Genomic DNA, 15,987 nt, shown 5'->3' on the forward strand with positions numbered 1-15,987 from the left:
CTGAAATGGTTTGATAGAACTAAATGGTTTACTGGAACATTTCAGAGTACACTTAACTTGCATATATTTGAGAAATATGATTGGAAGTTGGCTGAGTGACAGGGAACACAGAGACAACAGGAGAACAGTGTTTGGTGGGGATTCCTGAAGATAATATTTTAGAAGCTGTGTTTTCTTTGATCTAAAGACCTACCTCTGGAGATGCAAAGCATCATTTCAAAATTTGTAGACTACACAAAGCTTGGAGGTATTGTGAACTGTGAGGAGGACTGTGAATACAAGATCAATGAGATTATGCTGGAGCTGTTAGTGAGGCATCAGACATGTGCGAGTCTGGTTGCCACACTATAGGCAGCATGTGATTGCACTGGACAGGGTCAAAAGACATTCACCAGCATGCTGCCTGGGCTGAAGCAATTCAGCTATGCAGAGGGTCTACATAGTTTGGGGATGTTTTCCTTAGAGAAGGCTGAGGAGGACCTGATTGAGGTCTTGAGGGGCATAACATTTCCTTTAGTACTAGGGTCAAAAACCAGTTGCCACAATTTTTGCAAGAAGCATGAGCTTTAGAGGAGATTTGAGCAATTTTTTTTCACAACAAGAGGGTTGTGTGTATATGGAATTCACTGACTAAAAGGGTAGTAGAGGCAGGAACCCTCAAGACAATTAAGAACTATTTAGATGAACATTTGAAATGTCATTACATGCAAGGTCACAGGTCAACCGCTTGAAAATGGGACTGAAATCAATGATCATTGAAGACATGTTGGCTAAAGGACCTCTTTTTGAATGGTTAAAAAAAATCTCTACGATAGATTTCAAGGGGGCTGAGGCTGATGAAACAGGCTGATATATGGCAGATGTAATTTCATGAGGAGTGGAACCTTTGACTGGATGGGTAGGTTTTAAGTAGATACTCCAGTGATATAGCAATAAAGAGATTGGGAGATACAACATTCCTGGCAAATCTCAACATATGTGAAAAAGAGGCCAGACGAAACATCAATAAACTATGCATAAATTTGAGGAAGCAATACTCAGAGGTCATCATATATTACCTCTTATTTTAGGAAGGGCACAATACTCAATACACTAAATAATTCATCTAAACATTGATGCTTGACACCTTTGAGTCCAATATTAGATATATAATTGGTGGCAGCAATGCATGACTAAACATCAAAATTCACATTTGTTCTTCTGGTCATGAGAAGGGTCACTGAATCCAAAGCTCTACTTTCTCTCCTCAGATGCCATGCGTTTCACCAGCAATTTCTTTTTTTGTTCTTGATGTTCAGTATCAATGATTCTTTGGTTTGTTTTGTTCTTAATTTGTAAGACTTGAGCTTCACTGGCTGGCCAGCATTTATTGCCCACCCCTAGTTGCCCTTGAGAAGGTGATGTTGAGTTGCATTCTTGAACCACTGCAGTCTACCTACTGTAGGTTGTATTTGGGAGGGGATTCCAGGATTTTGACCTAGCAACAGTGAAAGAATGGCGATATATTTCCAAGTTAGGATGGCGAGTGGCTTGGAAGGGAACATGAAGATGGCTGGTGGTCCTAGTATCTGCTGCCTTTGTCCTTCTAGATGGAAGTGGTTGTGGGTTTGGAAGATGATGTCTGAGAGGATCTTTGGTGAATTTCTGCAGTGCTTCTTGTAGATGGTACACACTGAGCCTCGCTGGTGGCGGCAGTGCATGCTCGTGGACTTTATTTTTGTTAAAATGCACGCATTACTTTTAATAAGCATTACGATGGGTGATGTTGGAGGGGGGGTGGGAGATTTACAGTATGTACCTGGAACTCTTAAAACATCCACGGGACATATACTGCAACTGCATGGCTATGGCAAGGAGGGGAGAGATCCAGCAGAAAAGAATGCTGTTGCCTGTGGCTTTCTTCCTGCTGCCTGCATTCCTCAGTGTATTGCGCAAGGTTGCCCTCAGCATTCACCTCCTCTATGAATAACTATGAATAAAGAGACGCAGCTGCTGGGGATCAGGTTGCGAGCCGGCTCACCCAACCCTCCGAAACCCTCCGCCGCTTCATTGAATACCAGAGTGGAAAGAAAGTAGTGCGCCCATGCTCCTCTACCCTCGGAGCCCCGACATTGCAAAATCAAAAGCACGGGAGGGGCAACCTTGCTTTGCATCAGCACTCTGGAAGTGCATGATCCCGTGCTGCGGTAAGAGCCGTGGTCCTGGAGAGGTTTGAAGCGCCCTCTCCACACACACACACACACACAGGGCGCGGAGAGATATCACCTACTTTCGCGAGTGAAGGAGGACTAACCTGATCAGCAGCGGTGACGCATGGGCCTTGATTGACAGGCCGGCCGACCAATGGGCTACGGGATCCCGGATGATTGACAGCCTGGGGGATCCGGGAAGCGGGCCATTGACTTATCAGGGTTAGTGTAAGGCGCAGTGGACCGCAGTCAGCGATTGCATTGAATGGGAGTTAATGGTGCTGTTGCTACTGCCGCCGCCGCTGACATTACTCAGATTGCAGCCACGTAAGTAATAGACAGGCAGCGGAAAGGAAGAGGAAAAAGAAATCATGTCTTATGTCGGCTGTTGCTAAAAGGGATCGGCCCCGTTCTATCGGGCATCCCTTTATCTAGTGCAAAAAAAAATTTGCAGATATTTTTCTTTCCGGGACATTTTGATTTGCAAAACAAAAAAAATTCCAAAAACAAAGCAACGTTCTGCATCCCAAGGTCGTTATCTCCGCAACTGTGCAGTTGCAAAGGCATCTGGAGTTTATCAGTTTCATCGCTGTGCTTGGGGGCATTAAGACTGTTCGGTGGGAACACGATACCATTGATCTCTTTTGTCCTTGACTGTTATATTTTTAAAATTATATACGCACATCTCATAGGTGCTTGCCAATATTGGAAAGCACTCGCCAGCCAAAGACTTTTTTTTCTCTTTCTCTCTCATGAGTGCGTACGTGCAAAATAAATCTCCTTGAAAGTTGTACTTGGACATTGCAAAGCAGATGACGAGAGGGTGAATGCCGTACTCTTGTTTGATGATAGTTTGAGGCTATTTTGTTTCAGCTGCAAAGAGAGAAAGACGGCTACAGAGGGAATCGGACGCCATCTAGAGTCGGAGGCTGAGGAACTGAGTGGGTTCCCCTGAGTCGATCGTCACCTGGTTGGCTTGTGTATGTAAGCGCCTGGGCCACTCTCTCTCTCTCAGTCATTCACTCGTTGCGGCACATACCCTTCCGTAACCACAGGAACAAAACGCATTGTGAACTGGCGCTCCACTTTCCACTTCGACAAAAATCAGGGCTCTGATTGCATTGGGCTGCTCGCTCTCTTAACAGCTGCATTTGTATGACCCACCCGAATCATCTATGCAAAAGACAAAAGCTGTAGCAATAAACACACAGTCTGCATTATTCCTACAAATGGTGCTCGTTTTAAAATAAAGAACTCATTTTACTGCTGCTGGAGGAACACGCAAAAAAAAAGAGCTGGACCTACAAGTCTCGACCAAAGTGCAAAACAGACGCTTCTACAGTTTGTGGAGTTCATTTTTAAATCCTTTTTAAACTACTGTCAACAAACGTGGACGCTTGTCAGTAAAACCCTTTTGTTTAACCGGACCACTATTTACAGCCACATGAACATACAGCGATCCAGTCCAATCAGCATTGTAAGGTATGGACGGTCGAGACATAAGAGTCATCACGAATATGAAGAATTGTCTTGTGTGAGGACTAGTGACTGCAGCCAAAGTTTCAGCCCGAACCTCGGCTCACCCAGCCCACCTGAAACTCCGAACTCTTCTCATTGCATTTCTCAAATCGGACAGTATCTATTGTTGGAGCCTTTAGAGGGTGACCACGTGCTTGGGGCAGTGCATTTGCATAGCGGCGAGGAGCTCGTGTGTAAGGTAAAAAATATGTACACACACCATTATCCATAGTTTAACCAGCGAAGCAGCATTCGATTCAGAATCAATGACGTGTGCACACAGTGTAACATACAGTACCCTAGAGGCAAATGAATTGAAAGTACAGTCTTTTGTTAACGAGACGTTAGAGTTTTAAAAAAAAACTTACGCTATTGAATCCATTGAAGTTTAGTAAATTTCTAGAGCTTTATGAAGTTCATTCGGTAACTCCCTTTTGGAAGAGGATATTTACTGAAACTTTTAAGCTGCACCATAAGGATTAGAAATTAATGGGCCATTGTATTCGATTTTTATTTTAACCATAGCATCTGTGGTTTAATGCAAGGCAGTGAATATATTGGGTCCCTTAAGTATTAACCCATATTGCTGCTTATTGTAGTAGGAGGAAAAGATGTCAGATTTCACTCTTTTTGTTTCCACAGGTATTCGACGTTAGCCGATATCAAGAAACATTAGCAGCTTATTTTTATCTGTCTGCCCACGAAAGCATCAACCAGATAACAGAAATTTTGCTGGGGGAGCAGCGATCGTATGTTTTCTTTGAGAAGAGTCATGGGGATATGCATTCATTTGTACGCACTTGCAAAAGGCTCAGGGAGGACGAGGCAGCCAGACTGTTCCACCAGATAACCTCTGCTGTAGCGCACTGCCATGACAATGGTGTGGTCCTGCGAGATCTCAAATTAAGGAAATTCGTATTTAAAGACGAGGAACGGTAGGTTTGGCAACCAGTCCATCAAATAAAACATAAGAGGTTTTGACATAGTGATACAGGACTGCAATCAGCTCTGCACGAAATAACATTCTGCATTTTTCGTTTAAACTGCTACACTCCGGTGATCTGTTTTGTCAATGACGTTATATGAACTGGTAAATAAGGTAACTAGTTGTTCCGCTGTTGGTTTCTGTTTAGATCGAGGTTTCGGAGTCTGAAGTCTCTCCCATTACCTAGTATCTTACAACTTATTTTAAAAGTTGACTCAAGCCTTTTTGTCCTCCGAGTGGGTCTCATTACATTGCAATTTGTTTAATTAAATGTTAATTATTTTTTTCCCTCTGGGATGGTGTTGGGGAGGGGAGGGGAGGGGGGGGGGGGGTGGTGTGTGTGTGAAGAGGTAAATAGGCAGTAATGATATCGAACTATTTATTAGACCAGCTCCCCCTATGTGAAAGAAGACTGTAGTTTCATCTTTCTGCTCCCTGGCGTTTAGCGTGTTGATCAGGTTAGGGGCCATCAGACGGTATTGACATGGAAGGGCTGCTGTGTTACAAGATTCTGTGTCCTTCCCACGCACTGAACCCGAGGTCACAACCTTGCAGAGTACAGTCACGGAAGGAGTCAGCTTTTGTAGCTTCACGGATTTGATACAAAAAAACGACCAACGTGCTTCTGACGTGCGAGTGAATTCGATACTAGATTTGATTCCCGAAGCTGGGCTAAATATCCACTCACTTTGAACAGAAAATAGTTTAATTGAACATATGTCCGCTGTTGTTCTTATTCCCGTTAATGTAAACAAAAGGCGGCTTTAAGCAATCTGTGGCACAACAGAGTAAGGTACTCCCTATATTTTGTTTTACTTAATTATTGTTATGGCCAAATAGGGTTGTGAGTTAGCTGCAACTCCCATGAATTGTACAAATGTGGAGCCACTCGGTAGAGCGGTGGTTGGATTTGTTTGGGTGAGCTTGCTAAATATATTGCTGAAAATGAGCATCGATGTAACTGCAGTGAATGCTAGTAGATGGGAAGAGCAGTGCACTTTAGCTGGGAAGGTCGCCGTGGATTGCAAATAAAGAGCGGAATGCCTCCATTGCACATTTCAGCACTTGCATGTGCACTGGTCCATGGATGCACAGTGCAAAATCACTCTCAATGCTAATTCCTCACAAAGCCGCAGAGACAGCCGCTCGTTTGCAATACACAGTGGAATCGTACTTTAGACGGATACGTCTTATGTTGCAATTTGCATGTTTTTCATTTCAAATTTGCCTCGATAAGATCGGTATGGGGATAATCTGGCTTGTGTGCACTCTTAAAACCGCTCCTGCACGTCGTGGTTCATCAGCTTACAGTCTGCAGCTCGCTGCTAAAGCGGACAGTGTGTGCAGCTGCTCACTCAGAAACTGCAGCGTTGTATTCAGCTCTTTGAGATGTGGGCTGGGTGAGGTGAGGCTTACCCTGGTGACAGGTTCCCCAACTCTCTATGGCGACAGAAGCGTGTTTCCGGCGGCTTGCTCTGTGGTCTCATTCACACAGCAATGGGAAGGCATTTACAAACACGTAGTTTCCTTTCTGCTACCTAGACAGCTGTTTAGCAACAATCTGAAGAGGTTTATTTTGCTTTTTGCTTTGCAAAAAAAGTCATTGCCTTCTCCACATTTCCTATTGAAGGCTGCCTGAGCAGAAGCTGCAGATAGATTGTCTTTGACCTAATTTATAAATAAGGTAACACTGGTTTGCTCCCAGTATCATCAAACAAAGGTTCACTTTTTTAAAAAATGGAGCCCAGCTAATACAGAATTGAATCACACAATGAAGGCACTCTCACTGTGTTACCAAAGGATCAAACACTTCTTGTGCACATGGAAGACCTTGTAGACTGGCAGGTGCTGCATACCCCTTGTCCACAGCCATCTGGGTCTGGACAAGATGAGGAAAACAGAAGAGCAGAGTGACTCAGACTGTGATTGTGGAAGGGGAAGTTGCCTCTTTATAGTTACTTTAACTGCTGCAGCCAATAAAGGTTTTAAGTTGAGTCGAAAGCCCATCCAACAGGTTTCAAAGTAATCATGTTGTTAAACCAGAAAAGTTACAATGTAGCTTTTTAAAATATCCAAATTTGATAGCAAGCTACTTTTAAAAAAAAATTAATGTGCCTTTTTGGAAGGATGTTTTCATTTCGTACTAATCTTTGTCATTGGTAAGTTGAAAATTCCTGCTTAAAAAACTTGTCACCTAATATTGGAAAACCTAAATTTTGTTCATCTTCAACAACTCATACTCTCTACGTGGACACTTGAGAACATATTTACGACAAGTAACATACATGGCAGGCTAATGTCAGCACAAGTGTTCTAGTATTTGCTGATACCTCACTTGAATGGGAAATTGGAATTGGTGGCAGTCCTTACTGTTTGCGGGCTCTTTATTTAGGTTGGTTCAAAGGGGTGGTGTACCTGCATTTTAAGTATCACCCTGAGCTTCAGATCTGATTCTGTTGTGAACTGATAATTTACTTTGTGTGCAACATATTAACTAATTATTTGCTTGCATAACAAATTAGTCATGCATTCAATTAATGCTTTGTGGGAGGTCACTTGAGACTTTAAATTAGCTTGTGGAATCTAGTGTTGGAAGTGAAATATGTATCGATGATACCACTGATGTAAAAAGTTTTCTTCCATTGGAATGAAAATTGCAGAAAAAGGTTTCAAATTACTTAACTCGCCAGGCACAGGAATTCTTACACTAATTTTATATATTTAAGTAAAAACACAAGCAACAGCTATATGTAAAACTTAATTTCTCCACCAATGAAAATGTGAATCTGGATAATTGGCTCTCAGTTCAAAAATGTTCTTTGCTCTGGTCACAGTACAGTCCTTATTACTTTAGTAATTCATATATCCAAGGTTATATATTTCTGTAAGCTTGTATTAATTGTCCCATTATAATTGATTTTTCTGTAATTTTTAAAGAGTGCCATGGGATAATCTTTACATAAGTTGGCTGACCAAAAGTTTCAGAATTCTTTTTGGAAAATCTAGCCACAGCACGTAACTGGTTAAAATGAGTGTGGAAATCTTTCTAAGCAGAGCATCGAGAAATGTTCCTGAATGAATGCAGTATTTATTTCTAGGGCTTCAGCAAACTTTATATCATGTACCTCATTATATGTAGCATCAATATCTAGAAAAAGTATACTTCTTAATATTTTATGAATGAAGTATGGGATTAACAACAGTCACAGTGTGAACCAAAGTAAAATATTCAAAACTATATCTTGCAATATAGGTTGAGAATGGTGCTTTCTGAGCATTAAGTTGTGACTAATTGTAAATTAGTCTGTCACTAGGTATGTGATAAATATGTGGAAATAATGCGCTATTTGTTAATTCATTTAGGGTATCATGCACCTGGGGCTACTTTGATTATTTGACACATCCTGAATTGTGTTGCCTGGCAACAGCAGTGTAGATGATGCTGAATTTCTGGTAGCCAGGAGCAGGTGGTTGTCTGGATGGTGTAGTGCCTATTCATGGTATACTTAAGATATGACTCCCACCTACCTCTGCCTAGTCTTGGGATGGATAAGATGTGTCAGCAGCAGATGTCTCCAAATTCTGGCATAATTACTTAGCTGTAGGTGTCACCTTCCCTAGTTGCATTGCTGCAAGCTGAAGTCATGTTCTAGAAATTCAGTGTTAACCTTGAAATTAACAACAAAGGATAAATGTTGTGGGTATTAAAGCCATTTTTCTAAATTACAATTCCTAATCCCTGCTGACTGCAACAGCTCTTTGAAAGCTGGATTTCAAAGCTTCAATAAACTTCCTACCATTACTCCAAATATGTGTATGCTAATTATACATCTTCTTTTCTTAATTGGCCCATTAGCTGGTATGATTTGGTTTGTAGAATTTTCTGAGCTGCTTCAGCATGATAATTTCAGGATTCTTTGTATGTGCTGGAGCGGTGATGGGTGCCTCAGCCAACCACATTTTGAGCAGAAGTAGTGGGTTTTAAGTACTTGAAAGTTTTGAGAGTAGATTTACTTCTTCAACAGTTAATGCATCATTTTGCACAATTTGTTTGTCTCCTGAATAGTTGTTCTATCTCTTTGTTACCAGGACTTCATTACTACTCTGTAAGTGACCAATTTCCTAACTTACGTTGTTCCCCTTCAACCTTTGGGTGTGGTGACTCATTTTAATTTACGGTCTCTGGTGCTTTGGGACTTCAGTCACTTGAGCAAGGTGCTGTTTCTGCATGGGTTTAAATGATGGAGTCAATGAGGGATATTGCAATAACCTTAATCCTGATTCCACATACACACTCTTTTCCCCAACAGTGAGTCCTGAATATTGATCCCAGGCCTTTACTTTGTCCTTTTCCTCAACAGAAGATCTAGCTTGGTGATGTGAATTTCTGAGTTAATCTAGTGGAGACCAGAGTTTGGACTTCTGTGTATGAAAAGTTTTTGCATGCGCATGTAGCTGTATTCCACATTTGGGATCAGACCTCTGAAAGACTGAAGCTGTGATAAACACGTATAATTTTATAAAATAGCAACATTTTTAATGGTTAAAAATGTTTAACCTGAAGCAGAGTTCATTAAGACTTCCTCCCACTAGTCCAAGGCTGTGCAAGAGCTGAGTGTGCATTTAACCAGGGTACTAACTGAGCATTAATGCTATCCAAATGAAGTGTCGCAACAAGGAGGAGACTGTGTTCAGATAACAAAATAAATTGCCACATTCCTCTCCAAGTTGTGCAATTGCAATTTTTATATTTATTGCGTTGTGGTGTTTTGAATTATTTGATTGAATAATGCTTTGTTTATTTGTAATACTCTTTGAACTTGCATAGAGCTGTCATTGATGTGGGAGTCTGCCCCATTCACAGTAGATTGCTGCTGTAATTTGCTCCCAAACAGCGTCTGTTTTGTTCATATACTCTGGTTCAACAAGCAATTCCATTGTTAGAAATATTGCCTACAGTTTAAATGCCATATTGTATTACTTTTTTTAACTCTTCATTGCATTGTTGTTTTTAGTACGTTTCTCCCATTTCTTCTATACTTCACTGTTGATTTGTGTAAATTGGGCACATGAGAGTGACAACCGAATATGTCCACACTGTAATATCCGAGGAATTGATATATCAAAGAGCTTATTCTGTGACAGCTGGTGCATTGAATTTCATCCATAATCTCATGCACAGTATCACTATGGAAACAAACTAAGATGGCAGTGCAAAATGCATGAAACATTACTTTGAATATTTAAATGCTGTTCTTCAAAGGTTCTGAACAAATTTTGTGTTGGCTTAGCATACTCAAGAGCAGACGTTGTGGAACTTTCATTTTTTTAATAAAAGGTGAAGCGATTTACTTTGATATGAACAACACAATACTCTTTATTTTGAAATGGAGATTTAGGAGCAAAATTACCTGGATGTATTTTTGCAGAAATCAATTTAAAGGTGGCAGGACAGACTGAGAGCTGTTGATAAAGCATATTTTGTATTAGTTTTATCATTAGGGGCGTAGTACAAAAGCAAAGAAACTTAAATCAATATAAATCAACATTTTGGCCTCAACTGGAGTTGTGGGCACCACGTGTTAGAAAGGATATGCAGGCATTGGAGAACAGATTCATGACAATAGTCTTCGGGATGAGGAATTTCAATTATGTTGGAAAAATCAACAATGAAGATCAGGTTGACATGACAGCGACAGATGTATTCAAAATCATGAGGGATCTGAACAGAGTAAATAGGAAGAAACGGTTCCTGTCGGCAAAAGGAATCTCTGTTGAGATTGGAATGCTGGAAAAGCACAGTAATGTCAGGCAGCATCCGAGAAGCTGGAGAATCAACGTTTCAGTCATAAGCCCTTCATCACCTGCTGTGCTTTTCCAACACCCCCATCGACTCTGATCTCCAGCATCTGAAGTCCTCTCTTTTCCTGGCAGAAAGAATCAGTTTAAAGTGCAGTAATTGATAAAAATTGAGATATGACCCAAATCTCTTTTAATACAGCAACTGAATGGGATCAGGAATGCACAACTTACTGCTAAAGTTATTTGAACTTTACACGGTTAAAGGGGCAAAATGCAGGAAGTATTGAATTATAAACTGAAGCATCAAAATAATTCCATGAGTAAAGACAACAAACCTTGTCATATGCAAACATTGAAACTCTGGCATCCACTAGATTTAACTCAAATTCACATCACGAATAGAGAAATTCACATCATCAAGCTAGATTCTTGATTTGACTTTTTGGCTTTCAAGAAAAACCAGATACCAAGTTTTGTGCTTATTAACATTTGAGCTGGAGTTGTAGTACATTGGGGGATTCTGTATTAATCCATTTAAAATAATGTTCTCTTCCGAATTGATTGCCTGCTTATTACATTTTTTCTTCAGTATGGGATTTTGTTAAAAGCTGTGCTGTGAAATGAGAGAGGCTGACCCGCAATGCCTGCCCGTATAACTCTGCACAATTGTGTGGTGAATTGCAAGCACTGAAAAACATATTTGATCCATGTCCTCCTTTCTGTTCCTGAGCCTGGATTTTGTGGTGGATGGCAGGAGGAAGTCTATGACCTATTCTCAAATTTGGAATTGGATGTATCGGGAGCCAGAAGAAATTTCCATTGAATTTCCATTTCATGGCTTTTCTGGTTAAAAGTCCTGCTGTATAGCTTTTAAAATGGAATGGAGAGATTTCAGTTCTTGTTACTCTAATAATGAATGCTCCTTGCTCTTAAGGCAGTAGTGTTGGTTTTTGATTCTTTCACTTGTATTATTCTAAATGCTGTGCATATCTAGTTGACTGTAAGTTGGGTAATATCTAACAGTAGCTGTGTTAATGTGAAATGCAGAAATGTCAAGTCTGCCGTATTCAAGGTTTATCTGTACACCCATTTGTTACACCATGTGAAAGTTCCAGCCAGATGTTAGTCATTTGTAATTTTTGGAATGCTTTGTTTCTTTGAATTTAAAGTCATTTGCTTGACAAGATGTGACGCTTTTCTTTTGTAGGACACAAGTGAAGTTGGAAAGTTTGGAGGATGCTTATATCTTGAATGGCGAAGTTGATGCACTCTCTGACAAACATGGATGTCCAGCGTATGTGAGCCCAGAGATCCTTAACACCAATGGCAGCTACTCTGGTAAGGCAGCTGATGTTTGGAGTCTTGGAGTAATGCTGTACACGATGCTGGTTGGACGGTATCCCTTTCATGATGTGGAACCAAGCTCACTCTTCAGCAAGATTCGACGTGGCCAGTTTAACATTCCAGAAACTCTTTCCCCACGGGCTAAATGCCTAATCCGTAGCATTTTGCGTCGTGAGCCTTTGGAAAGGCTGACATCCCGGGAAATCTTGGACCATCCCTGGTTTGCCTCTGATTTTGCAGCTCCTAGTTCCGGATATGGTGCTAACGAAAAAGAAGCAGCTGATCAGTTGGTACCTGATGTGAATATGGATGTTGACTTGGACCCCTTTTTCAACTGAGTTTGCTCACAGTTTGAGTGTTGTCGAGAAGATATTAGCAGCTGGTACCCACCACGTGGAATCCTTCCAGAACTGATAAATGGTACCTCGAATCGACCTAGCTTGGAAGCAAAAATGGTGCAGATGTACAGTGACTTAAAATGACTGAGAAGAGTGGGATGTTTCAGGGTTGACATGTAGCACAACAAATTGGGTGGTTCTGCTATCAAGTTAGATTGATTTGGGAGGAAAAGGCAGTGTAAAATGTTGCAGCTTCTCATCTCATGGAGCCACAGAGAGGGCTGAATACTGCACCCATGCATAATTGTGCAGTTCATCACTCATTTTATGATGGTTACAAATCACAAATAGAAACTTAATTAGCCTCGACACAATGTAACACATTGGCATCGCACTGTTAATTATTTTCCTTCTCTCATTATTCAGGGAACGTACAATCCTCCTATAAGAGTCTCCTAAATTTGTTTCTGATGTTTAAACATTTTATTCAATGTGTTTCATTAAAAAAGAATTAGGTGCACACACACCGACATAAAATGCGGGTGCTAAAGGAAATGCTTGTGTTTATATGTAGCTACTTTCATTATCTTGTGTATTTTTTTTCTTTCTGAATAAACTTAATACTGTCAGAAGCAGAGCATTTTTAGTGCTCTGTTCCCTAAGAGGGAATAACTCATCTGTTGTGTGTACAGTACTTCAGTGCAGATTGGCAGGAGCTATTGAAATGAAATGTCATGTAATTTCGCTGGAAGGGAAGTCCTTATTGGCAAACATTCAGGGTTTGAAATATATCTACTGGAACCATTGTATTAATGCAGAGAAAATGTGTATTACCCAATATTACCAATAGTACAATCTTTACACATTTGGTAGTTTGTTTATTTTGGACTTCAGTATTCTGAAACAGTGTTAAGATGTATTTTGTATTTTACCTTTTTTTTTCCACTGGTCATCGGTCCTATCTCTGTTGAAGCATGGTGCTGTAAATGGTATGGCAGTTAAGTTGAACGATCATATCCCACATTTTTCTTTAACCTAATCTTCTTGAAACCAATTATTTTTTCTTTGAAAAGTGCCCACATTCCTGCTGAAACGGTAACAGCTACATATATTGTCAGTGTTATAAATATGAAGTAGTAGATCCTTGTTCTTGAAAGAAAGACTTTGTGAATACATCTAGCTACTTTTCAGCTGTGATCTGTTGCATTGATTGCAATATTTGTGAGATTGTATATTTAATTAGACTACTTGCCTACCTTGCCCTGTTACAAACACAGGACTTCTTACACGTGTAAGACTTAAAAGGAATAGTTGTGCAAATAATAAGCACTCTCAAATCAGTAATATTGCAATATAAATAAGCTTTGAGTTAGCACACAAGTGAATGACAAAATGGTTAGTTCTGATAAATGTTCTGTTTTATGGCTTAGTGCTATACAGGTTAATTCTGAAATGAAGTCCTGGAATATTCAGTCTGTTCCTGACAATGCAGGTTTCTAAAAAAATAAAGTATACTTTTTGCATTAAAAGTAAATGGCCTGGAAAAATAACAGGAACAAATGGCAATTGTTCCTAATTTTTATTTCCTTCGTACTTTTGAAGGTTCTGCTTCCACCAGGCACCCTAGCCAGTGTCTGAAAATATTTATGGTGCCTGGACTGACTGACCACAAATATCTGCCATTGTTTTGAATCTACTTGTTTTGTGGGCTCCTTTTTGTAATGAACCTGGTGCAGTTTGGTTGCATGCATAAAGCATTAATTGTTCATTTGCACAACTTCCTTTTGAATTAGTTGTGGAGGCATTAGGCATTTAGATTAAACTTGGTTGTATGGTTCAGCAAAGTAATTTGAATAATAGTTTAGTAATTGACTGGTTTTATTGCCCTTGATTAAATAAAGCATAAATATGACTTTTTAATGATGAATTCTATTCAATGCAAGCACATTTTATGGATTCTATTTGTAAAATGATTGAGCATAGACAAATCTGTGTACAGTATGTATCTCAAACCCTGAATAAGTTGTACTTTTTAATTTTAACTTGTCAAATTACTTTTTCTGCTTTCAAATTGCTATATATTAGAAATTTCTTACCTTGCATACCTTTTTTTTTCCTGTGTTGTCTCCAGTACCTTGATTGTTTGATTACTGCCTGTACCAGTTCTGTGAAATGGTCATGTTCTTGGGTAGGTATATGTGGACTCTGTAGTACGTATCTGTTAACTTGAATTTGTGCTTTTATAGTCTGTTGCATGTACGTACAGCTACTTGACCTATTTGGCTTATGGATGCTATTGCCTGCGTTTCAGGAGAGCTTGTATATGCCAATTCAGAACACAAAGAGGATGGTTAGTTAAAGTTCTCATGGGGTGGGTGGGGTAGGGATGTGGGGAAAGCTGCAGCTGATTTGCCAAGTTTTAATTTAAAATTTCTCAAAAATCACGATTAAAAAAGGGAGTGAATTCATATTCACTCTGTGGATGGTGCTGTGTTGAGAGGGACTACTCGTCTTTTTGTTTGTGTAAAGTGGAAGGGGAACAGAGGAGACTGCATGGTGGGTTTTACTGCCTCTGGTGTTTGTATTGTATTTGGTTTGATGTTTTGTCCTGATCTTCTCCTTCAGTAAATAAATTGTGAATTGCACAACTAACTGCTGCTATTTTTTTCTAAACTATCATACACATGATTTTATTCTCTTGTGACTAAAATGTGGAACCAATTTGAATGATTCCAACTCTGTTTTTGGGAGGGTTGGGGTGAGATATTAAGACAATTGGGCATTAAATATTTCTTTCTAAAGAAACAGTGGCATATTTGGGCAAAAGCAGCATGCATATGGCCATCTGATATTTGTGGTGTTACTTTGGGGACTTATAAGGAATTTCAATTTTTTTAATCATTTGTTGATCTGTACCAGTTCATTCATGCAGAGGTTTGTGTCAGAATTCTGTGAGCAGACTGGCATGCTCCAGTGGTGACACCAAAAACAGAAATTGCTCGAGGATCTCAGCAGGTCTGGCAGCATCTTTAGAGAGAAAACAGTTAACGTTTTGAGTCCATTGGCACTACTTTAGAACTACAATAGTGCTTGTATTTCAGAAGTACTTAGTTGTAAGTTGCTTTGGGATGTCCACTGGTTATGAAATACACCATTTAAGTGAGCCTTTGTAAATTTCAAGTAGACCCAGATCTTGCATAATACCAACTGTGTCAATGTTGTTTCTTTTACATTTTATTCAGCTGCTCCAAAACGGTGTTTCTCCAGTATGATCAATTGCTTGTAGCTGTTACTCCTTTTGAAGGCACTTTTTAAGCTTAGCTATACAGGCTATGTATTGTCCTAATATACTCTTTGCATAAAATGTATTTGAGATGTCTTGCTTACGAAATTTGTTTCTTTTTGAATTCTGAAACTTAGCACTCCTGGTCAAACAAGCATCAGCACCTGTTTGTTGCTGGGAGGTGGAGTACTTTTTAACTGTCTCAAAATATAAAATATCCACAGTTTTGTTCCTCCATTGTGAGAGTCAACCCTGATGGAAATAGTACATTCAGACTATTTGAAAACTGTTGAATGCCCATGTTAATATCTGTGTCTTAAGGTTGTGGAAGATCAAGGTTTATGAATCAAATTATCAATCGGTAGGATATAGTTTGTGTATGTAGGTCAGAAGTCACATGACACTAGGTTGTAGTCCAATGACTATTTCAGTGCTCCGAAAGCTTGTGATTTCAAATAAACTTGTTCGACTATAATCTGGTGTTATGTGACTTCTGATCTTGTCCACTCCAATCCAACACTGGCACTT

The 15,987-nt window shown here is 39.8% G+C and overlaps 1 protein-coding gene across 1 annotated transcript; it reads left to right on the plus strand.

Annotated features, from left to right (window-relative positions):
* The first annotated feature begins 2,415 nt into the window (after positions 1-2,415).
* trib2 (tribbles pseudokinase 2) lies at positions 2,416-14,828 on the plus strand. The gene is made up of 4 exons (XM_072561949.1): positions 2,416-2,516; positions 3,063-3,906; positions 4,350-4,642; positions 11,702-14,828. Exons 2-4 carry the CDS (start codon positions 3,634-3,636, stop codon positions 12,174-12,176), a joined length of 1,041 nt encoding a protein of 346 aa, XP_072418050.1. The 5' UTR covers positions 2,416-2,516; positions 3,063-3,633; the 3' UTR covers positions 12,177-14,828.
* The last annotated feature ends 1,159 nt before the right edge of the window (positions 14,829-15,987 follow it).

The sequence above is a fragment of the Chiloscyllium punctatum genome, chromosome 3 (genome assembly GCF_047496795.1).
Source record: "Chiloscyllium punctatum isolate Juve2018m chromosome 3, sChiPun1.3, whole genome shotgun sequence".
Lineage (NCBI taxonomy): Eukaryota > Metazoa > Chordata > Chondrichthyes > Orectolobiformes > Hemiscylliidae > Chiloscyllium > Chiloscyllium punctatum.